A 9,755-nucleotide genomic window follows, 5' to 3' on the forward strand; every position below is an offset into this window, starting at 1 on the left:
GAGCGCCAGCCCCTCCCCGCCAGCCCCCTCGGCCGGCTTCGGGCCGCGCTGCCGGGCGGGCCCGGGGGCGGTGCCGGCCCGGCCCCGGCAGGCGGGTTTGGTTCCGGGCCGCGCGGCGCCATGGCCTCGCTGTGGCGGCTGAAGCGGTTCGATGCCTTCCCCAAGCCCCTGGAAGACTTTCGGGTCAAGACGTGCGGGGGCGCGCTGGGTGAGCGGGCGGGGTGAGGGCGGCCGGGGCCGGCGGGCGGGCCCGGGCCTCGCCGTGGGGCGGCGGCCGGCCGGGGGGGCCTTGCGGGCCGGCGCTGGGCGGCGGGAGGCGGCGGCGTGCGGGCTGAGGGGAGGCGGAGGCTGAGGGGGGCGAGGCGGCGGGGGAGGCTGGGCGGCGGCGGCTGAGAGGAGGCGGAGGCGCGGCGGAGGCGAGGCGGGCGTGCGGCCGCGATCGGCGGGGCTGAGGGCGGCTCTCGTCTCCCCGGCAGTGACGGCTGTCAGCGGGCTCATCGTGGTGCTGCTTTTCTTCTCGGAGCTGCAGTACTACCTCCCCAAGGAGGTGAGGAGCGGCGGCGGGGGGGCGCGGCCGCGCCGTGCTGCCTCCTGCCCGCCGTGCCCCGGCGGAGAGGCGGCCCTGCGGGCCGGGGCGGCCTGCCGTGGCTGCGCACCCCCGCCGAGCCGCCGCCTCCTCCGCCGCCCCCTCCGGGCTGCCCCCGCAGCAGCTTCACCCGCCGCAGATGGGTTTGGGGTTTTTTCTTTCCCCCAGCCGGTGGCCTTGACGACGGGAGCGGGCTGCCCTCCCCCGAGAGCCGCCCTGCGCCGAGGTGCTTCGATAGCAGGCCGAGACCACAGACCTTGGCAGTCTCCTTTGTGAAGAGGGATCACAAGGAACTGTGCTGATGCTGCAGGGGAAGTGGATTACATTTCAGCGTAACAGCTTCTGTGGCAGCTGGAAACAGTCCTCCTTGTACACCGAACCAAGCCCCGCCTTTAGGGTGCTGCAGTGTGCATCTTGTTCCCTGTACGTCACTTGGCCCCAGCCATACGCGCTCTTCCAGTCTGGCACATTCTATCCCCCTGGCTGAAAGAGTCTGTATTTTCCCTGGCTGACTGGTGACTCGACCCTTAAGCCTAAACTTGCACCTTACTACATTTACTTTGTGTGTGTGTGCATACCTGATAAACCTATTTTAGTTGATGTATCAGTTAGAAGTTGTAGTAAGCGGTCCTTGGCTCCATAAACATCTCCTCTACAGTATTTGCATGTTAGACTCATCCTTGTACTTCAATACAAACCAGAAACGATTCTGGCAAAGTGCTGCAGTCTAACAGTAATACTGTCCTGACTTTTCCAAAACATGAGCTCCTTATTACCTTTACTGGGAGACAGTGTAGTTCTGTGGATCAGCATAAACGAAATTTGTTGAGTTGTCATCACTCGGATTTAACTTTTCTGTTGTTGAAGTTGAAAGGCTAAACTAAGCCAAGCGCTGAACAATCAGTAGGTTTCTCCTGTGAGGGTTTCTCCAGTTGTCACGGGAATGTGGTGATAGTGTTCTTACTGCTGTGTCACTGAGCAGCCTTTCTGTATTCGCAGGTTGTGACATTACAAATTTAGTGTCTGGGGACAACAACTATTTACCATTTTGTGTAACAGGTCCAGTATCCGTCACAGTGTACTGACTGGGTCTGCTTCAGACAACATTCTAACAAAGCCTTTGTGCAAGTAACGTCTGATGGACGCTCCAGGAAGGCTTACAGATAGCCGGTTCTTTCTCTGGAGGCTGTTCTTGAGATGACGAATGCTACTCTGTTAATTGGTGTTATTTCACACCTCAGCAGGCTCTATGCATACCATTTCAGGTGGGCTTTGGGTGCAGGATGCACAAGTTCCAACACAAAATCGTTGCATTCGTGTGTAGAACACATTGTGCATTGTGTGTAGAACAAAACGCGTACAAGATAGCGTTTCTAGACATGTCTCATCACTTTGAATCCTCTTTTCTCTTAGAGCTGGGGAAAGAAGAAGTGTTTGATCCAAACTCTTTGGATGCTGATGGCTGCGAGAGCTGTTGTGGGCGGAGTCAGAGGACGTTCGGTAACCTTTACACTTTTTGTATCTTCTTAGCACTTGAATTCATACTGTTCTGTTGCATGCACTTTTTTTTTCCAAATGTCTGTGAAGGTCTGTGCAATGAAATGCTGGGCACGTGTTCAGAGAATGATGAGAACTGTTGTGGGTTTGGTATGCCTTTGGAAGCTGCAGAAAACAGAAACCTGTTTTTTGTGGTGACCAAGGTGTTATCCAGAGGCAGAAAGTAATGAAGAAAGTTTGCCATTAACCGTCCCTCCCGTGTGACAGTCTTGGCCTAAAAACAGAGAAGAGGAGGAATAGAAACAGGCAGATGCTTTGTTCACACGGGGAAGTTCCAAACTGCTCAGAGCTGGGGACACTGATGTGGTTTTTGTAGCAAATTCTTTGCCCAGGAGTGATCTGACTGTCTAAACGGACGGGCAGAGCCCTCTTCAGACTCAGGAACTGCATGCAAACAGCTTGCATCCTCATGCCAAAATCTCAAAAAGCACCTCAAGAAGCTCGAGCTCCTTCAGGAGCATTAGGCCACCTTTCAAGGTGCAGTCCCTGATGTTTGCTTTGTTGCTTTGTTGAAGAAGCAAAGAATCCACCAAGGATTCAAGTCCTGAGCTGGAGCTCTCTTTCTAGCGATAGAGATGGTAAGATGGTGCTCGTGCTTTTGCAGGTGTTGTAATAGTTGTGGCGATGCCAGAGAAGCATCCAGGCGGCGAGGCTGGGCCTTCAAGAACCCGGATAGCATAGAGCAGCGCAAGAGGGAAGGGTTTAGCCAGAAAATGCAAGAGCAGAAGAAGGAGGGCTGCCAAGTGTATGGTTTCCTAGAGGTCAGCAAGGTGAGAGACGGGTTTTGCTGTGAACCTGCTGCGTGATGGTGGTGCCTGTGAAAAGGCAGAGTCGGGGCGTTCCTCTCCTTTGCCAGCTGTAGGTGTTCCCAGGAGCGTAATATAATAAATAACCCCGGGGCCCAGCAAGGTGCTTGTGCCCGTAAAGGGGTTCAGTAGGAGAGTCAGGAAGAGCGGTGGGAAGGGGCTAATTGTCCGTTTCGTTGTGTGGGCTGGTCGGAAGCATGCCGGCTGGAGAAGCTTAGCTTTTCGTACCGTCTAGCTGGCGAGTCTTCTTGCCGAGGTTTCTGGAGGAGGAGAGGCAGCTTCTTTGAGGGAGGTTGTCCCGCCTGGCCTTCTAGTCTTAAAACAGAGAGCACCAGCGGATGCTGGAGATAAGAGCAACCACCAACTTGCCAGCAGAGGTGCTGGAGAGAGTGAGATGTTCTCTTCTGTGGAAAAACAGTGGAAGCAAGGCTATTGGAGTTGGCTGTCAAAGCTGAAAACGCTCAGAGAGGTGGTTTTTGCAACTGGTGTGTGAAAATGTAGTCCGAGATGTACCAGGTAACTAGCCTGTCATTTGGCGGGTTACCAAACCCAGAACACTTGGACATGCAGGTTACGTCCCCAAGTACCTTCTAGAAGTCAGGCCCAGGCTAATTTTTTTTTTTTTTAATGCAAACTCTGGATTTTTTTACATCTTGGTGTACTTTTCCTGGAGACCACCTTCTTTGTTTCTGGAAAGGAAAGCTTTTACTCACGAAGCCAGACATTGTGATTTGAGCATCATCGTGGGTACCGAACCGTTCGGGGACCCTCTCTCTCAAAGTGTGATGAGCAGGAAAGATTCGAAGGGGCATGCTGGAGGTAGCGAGGGTCCCAGGGTGGGTGTCACGGGGGAGTTTCTGGGGGCCGTTGTTACGCACTTGGAATATTGCACATCTCCATTCTCATCAGGTCTGCAGTTAACACAAGCAACAGGCTTGCGCAGACATCGAAGGTGCAGTGTAGCACGTGAGCTTGGGACATTCCGATCTTCCAGGGGAGAGTGTGTATGATGCTAGTAAGTGTCAGGGAGGACTGGCACCTAATAGCCATATCCCTTTCAAATTCCAGGATGAAGTTTTAACAACCTTATTTTTTTTTGGTTTTTGCCTTGTTTTGTTTTGTTGGTTTAGTGCTTTATTTTTGCACGCACCTTATTTTCATGGGTCTATACATAGGATCACCGTTGTTTATTGTATCAAGGGTTTTTTTACCCTGCTCACTTTCCGTCTCAGTTACTTTCTCCATTCCTTTTCTGTGATACTGTTTTGTATTTCCTGCAGCAACAGTCAGTTCCCTCACAGTAGGGTTAATTCCTCTTTCTTCCCATTTATATGTCCACTAAAATAATTTGCATAAAACAGTTATTATCAACACCAGTATGTAATTATGGCTTTCCACATGCCTGCCTGTGAGGAAGAGGGGAAATTCATCCCCCTGTTGGGACAATATCTGCTGATATTGTCACCTATGAAAATGAGTTGCTTGGTGTCTATCTTCTTTAAACAAACATTTACAAATCCAAGCACTAGTACGACTGCTTTATTTCTATAGGTTCAGACCTTTTAATGAAAGATTACTGTCTCCTGCAGGTAGCTGGAAATTTTCAGTTTGCCCCAGGGAAAAGTTTCCAACAGTCTCGTGTACATGGTATTTTCTTTTGCTGTTTATTGTGGCCTTGAGCTTCCAAGTGTACCTGACCATTTTCTTTTAGTATCTTTGCATTGTTATCCATAATAGTAACAGGAGTGCTTCAGTGGGGAGGACATTGTTGAAGTTTTGTTATAGAGGTTTAGAACCATCATGAACCAATAGCAAAATGGTTTCTGTTGGTGCTGCCACATGGGTGTGGAAGAACTTGGAGGAGAAGGAGAGCCTGCCCAGAAACAGTCTCACTTGTTCTACAAAACTTTGCTGCTCTGCTGTAAAACAGCCTCCAGTGAGGTGTTCAGCCCGGGAGCTGAATATCAGTATCTCTGGAAGGGATAGCTTGGAGTATCTCAGGAGAATTTCAAAGCAATTAGAACTTTTAGAGTAACATGTAAGTTGTAAGGGACTTCCTCAAGTATCTATATAAATGCACAGTGGCCAGAGCAATAGTGGTAGTTTATGCCTCGTATCTTTAACAGGAACTTGATTAAAAAGATTTGTTGTTTAATGGAATGTTTGCAGTTCCCTTGATCAAGTTTTTGAAGCGTGAAGTTTGTAGTAAAGGTTTCCAAAAGAGCTTTAGTTTCAGCCTGATTTTTTCCCCCCTTCCTATCACTCATTCCAGTTTAACCTGTACCACTGAGGCAAAGGTCAGGGGAGAATGTGAATGTGCTTTGTGAGAGTAGCTAGTGTATTTGGAGAAAAACTAGCAAGCTTTTGAGCACAGTTTCTAAAGATTAAATGAAGAAACACTTTTGTGCAAAAACCTTGCCTGTTTTTCCCCACAATATTAGTTGTTCTAATGAAATATTTCGCTGCTTCCCGCAGAACTTGCTTGGTGTGCTTACACTAGCATGACAACAGCAACCTTACTACAGCTAGGATTTACAATTTCACAGCATGTATCTAAGTTAACGAGACGCATCTCTGCATTGCATCTGTTCTCTGTAACAGGCATGAATGCAAGCTGGCTGTCCTGAGAGCCAGTACTTTGTGTACGGAGAGGAGGGGGTGAGGTCAGGATAGCTCTCTGTGCCCCAGAATTCCTGCAAATCTGAACTGAAAAATGAAGGGCTTACACTGGGGAAAACACAGGTGAAAACCAGAAAGGACTATGTAGTTACTGCAGACCTTTTGGAGGCAGAGTTAGGAATATCGGTGTTTTGAGGACAGTGAAAAGGAGCAGGAGGAGGGATGATGGGCAGAGGAGCTTTCCGCTTTCTGGGAATTCTGTCACATTAAATAATGAGGAATAAAGGCTCCTAATTCTTTTCTCTATGTGCAACTGTTTTCAGCTCGTGGGATCTCCTGAGTCTGTTATGGTCTGTTGAGATCCCTCAGTGGCTCTCTTTCGGGTACTTTTCCCATCTGACCGTGAACTCAGGTGAACGTTTTGCATTTACAACACCCTTTTGCAAGGCGTTCAGCAGGTCTGCTCTGCTGTAAGAACGAACACCTCCCCTCGTGTGCTTGCTCCCACTGGCTGTATCTGATGGCCCGTGTTCCTCTGCTGGGCAAGAGTGAACGGTCGCTGCCCGCTCTCTCCCTGCCTCTCAGGATGTCGTAGACCTTTCCTGTGCCAGCCTGCAGGCCGTGTCTTTCCCCCGCTGACGAGTCCCGGCTTACTCCGATGGTCCTTTGTGGGAGCCATTCAAGCCCTGAGCTTCCTTGCTGCATTTCTCTGAACCTCTTTCAGTTCAGCTCTGTCTGGAGGCACCAGGCTGCACCCAGGATTAAGGTCCTGGCTAAGCGTGATGTAGGCAGTGGCGTAATGATTTTCTTCCTTCTGTTCTCTCTTGCTTTCCTAGTTATTTGTAACACGTGATTTCCCTTTTCCCCCCAAAACTTAGCCCGTGAGCTTGGCATTCTAAATGGCCTGAGGGTTTTTGGTAGAAAATCAAGCCCCTAACATCTCAAACTTTCTCAGAAAAATGCATTACCCAAACCGTACGTGACCCCAGACTTATTTCTTCAGTATCCGTATACCAGGGTAATCTTTGTGCCCCGAGGACCTCTGATGTTTGCTGTGTTTGTTTCCTGCCAGGTGGTAAGGACTGACCAGTTTTCAGTCACACGACATGAGAAGAGAGCCGACGGGCTACTGGGAGACCAGGGTCTGCCTGGTGTCTTTGTGCTGTGGGAACTTTCGCCCGTGATGGTGAAGCTGGCAGAGAAACACAGGTAAGAGACGCTTCAGTCCGTTTTGTTCACCCTCCGTTGATTTTGCCATTTTGCGTAGCTTAGAATTCCATCCTCGCTTAGGCACAGCAGGGCGAATGCCTGAAAGCCATCCAAGCCCCTTCCCAGTGGGTGGAGAGGAAGAGGCGCTCCCAGATGCCCTTCCTCTCCGTGTGACCGTCTGAAAGGGACTGGGGTTTTTCTGATACTGCCTGAAGCGTTTGAATCCAGTATCAAGATGGAGAAGGAAATTGGTGCAGCAAGCAGAAGTCTGATACAATGGGTCTCGGTTCAGACTGATTTCCTCAAAGTCTTTTTAATGGGAAGGCTAGATTTATAGAGCATACCCATCTTGCCAGCACCTCCAGCAGCACCCACGCTGATCCAGCCTGGTTACTTACTCAGCATTTGCTAGAGCTTGTCTGCGTGTTGTAGCCGGCGTGGAACGTCTTTCTTCTTTCCGGGTCCTGGCCCTTTTGGCTGCCAGGGCACGCTGTTGACTCCTATTCGAGTGGTCGTCAACCCAGACCCGCAGATCTCTTTCCGCGGGGCTGCTCTCCAGCTTTTTAGCAAAAGCTGTGCTAAAATCCCAAACCCCCGCATCTGCTGGCTTCCCTTGCTCAGCTAGATGGGTGACCTTCTCCTAAAAGGAAATTACCTGAGTTAAGCAGGACGTGCCCCTTGTGACCCCGTGCTGGCTATGGGCGATGACTGCATTTGTCTCTCAAGGGTTTTTCTTTCAGTAACTCCCAGGATAACCTTCTCCATAATTTTACCAGGCACTGAAGATGTCAAGAAGATGTTGGAAGAGTGACGGCGGATTGGATGAGGGCCCGGGAGGAGCTGGAGTTGAAGGAGAGCGAATGGCGCAATGAACGTGAAGCAATTCCTAAAGGAGTTTTGTGCCTTATGGAACCTGCTGCGTACATTGGAATTATACCACCAAGGTCTGTCAGCATAAAGCCAATCCAGATAAAAAGCGGGACCCTAATCTGCTGAGCATCTAGAGCAGGCTAGATGTTGAAACTCAGGCAGCCAGCTCCGGCAGGGGAATGCGCAGTGCTGAATCGGAAGCCAGCGGTGCCCACGGAAAGCCGGGCGTCAAGGGGACTTCACGGCAAACAATATGCGTAGGCAAGGGAACACCACCAGTGGAGAGAGGGACAGAGCTGACCTTCTCTCTGAAATAATGGGGACACCTTTGTGAAACGGGGCTTGGAAGCCTGAAAAACCCTCCCACGCTCTGGCAGGTAACCCAGAGGTAGGAGTGGGAGAAGTGGCCGTCTGCTGCTGAGAGAAGTGAAGAATCTGAGAGAATGAAGATCCCAGGAAGTGGGCGATCCAGGTCCAGTTCCGCTCTTTCCCAGACCCAGAGGAGTGCCCCAGCCAGCCAGCTGAGGACTAGTCTTTGGGCAGAGCACCTTCCTTTTCCTGCTGAACTGCTGAAGTAGGTCCACGGCGCAGGCAGACACGGCAGTCACGAGGGGAAGGGGTTCAATCAGTTAGCTGTAGCAACAGAACTTCCGACGCTGAGGCTTCCTGCTGGAAACACCCTTAAGACACAGCTCGATGGCTTCAGCAGTATTCTCGGCTCCCTTGCCAGAGCGGAGCCTCATGGGCTTGACTCACCTGAATCTTCCAGGCATTTTGCCCTGACCACCTGCGAAGATTCCCATCCTCAGGGAGACCAGGGCGTACCAGACCCATGAAAGCAGATGGAAGAGAAGTCTGGCCGCTGCTGCTACTGCCACTGCCGCTGTCAAAGGATGCAGCAGGGTTCAGCAGCTGGAATGTACATTCTCACACGGATAAAACCAATGCCCATACAGCGCTTAGGTCTCTGACTCGGTCCGATACTGGGATCGTGATTAGCGCGGAACAGCAATACGAGACTAACGACTGCCTGAAGGCTCTAAGCTCTGGCACTGCCTCGGATCCCTGGAGGCGAGGCAAGAGGAGGAACGGTACCTCCGCTCACCGAAGCAATGGGTTTGCTAGGTGTTTGACTCTGCCAAGGGGTGGAGTGTGACTGTTCCCTCAGCTCCTGCTCGGATTTTGGCTAACCCAGCTCATGCTCAGGCCTGCTGTGTGCTGGGAGCAGCACCATTAGGTTAAAGGGAGAGCACCAGGTAGGCAGCCCAGGTGGCCAGAAAGAGCTGAAGGGCCACGATGCAGCCGTTATCCCCTGCAGCTGGCTGTCTCCTGCAGCCATCATCTTTGTCTGGCAGGATTGTCTGAATCTGCTGACTTTTGGAAATGGTAGAGACCAGACTTCCAAGCTGGAAGGTATCAAACATCAGCTTACCCCAAAAGCCTTTGAAGCGGGTCCAACAGCAGCCGGACTGCCGAGGCTTTTCTGCTTGCCAGTGTGATACAGGGGACGCCTGCGCCATGACAGAGGAGGAAGCATGAGCAGTCTCACCCTTGGCTATTTTTTTTGCTCTTAAGTGCACAAATTCAGTGTTACGGTTGTGAGTTATGAAAGCTCGTGACTGGAGTGGTGAGTGAGTGAATTCGTGTACTAGACGAGTCTGGGCAGAGGGGCCTGAGCCCTGTTTGTCGGATTTCTTCATGAGCTCTTCCTGAAATAAAGCTTACTTCACGGAGGACGTTGTCCTGTGAATTTGAAGTTTTCTCTCCCTACGGGTTTTTCTGTCACTGCTTGCAGCCTGTCCCGCTCGTGCTGCAACGCAGGGGGAAAAAGATGCGGTCATTCCAGCTATACACGCTTGGTTTTCGTACTAGGTCGGACCTCCTGCTGCAGTGGCAGTCAAGGGCTGAAGCTGGAGCTTTGAGGAGGAAGCTCCAGCTGTTGAGGTGGCTTCCCTGTGCGATGGAGCTTGTCTGGTGTCACTGCGGGCGCAGCCTTCTTGCCCCGGTGTCCCCGTGCCCCCCCCCCGACCCTCCGGTGTCAGGGACTGCTTCCTCCCGCTCCTGCTCTCCCAGACTCCCCAGGGCGGGCTTTTTGCCCCCAACGTTCT

The 9,755-nt window shown here is 51.5% G+C and overlaps 2 protein-coding genes across 2 annotated transcripts in view; one reads left to right on the forward strand and one right to left on the reverse strand.

Moving 5' to 3' along the window:
* The window catches only part of LOC127028923 (centrosome-associated protein CEP250-like), a 95,612-nt gene that overhangs the window by 48,146 nt on the left and 37,711 nt on the right, over positions 1 to 9,755 (reverse strand). The window lies entirely within an intron of this gene.
* LOC127028933 (endoplasmic reticulum-Golgi intermediate compartment protein 3-like) lies at positions 100 to 4,674 on the forward strand. The gene is given in 5 exon segments (XM_050914598.1): positions 100 to 208; positions 2,000 to 2,065; positions 2,068 to 2,086; positions 2,748 to 2,913; positions 4,539 to 4,674. Coding segments are annotated over 5 exon segments (429 nt in total). The 5' UTR covers positions 100 to 120; the 3' UTR covers positions 4,629 to 4,674.

The sequence above is a fragment of the Gymnogyps californianus genome, unplaced genomic scaffold (assembly GCF_018139145.2).
Source record: "Gymnogyps californianus isolate 813 unplaced genomic scaffold, ASM1813914v2 HiC_scaffold_49, whole genome shotgun sequence".
NCBI classification, from domain to species: domain Eukaryota; kingdom Metazoa; phylum Chordata; class Aves; order Accipitriformes; family Cathartidae; genus Gymnogyps; species Gymnogyps californianus.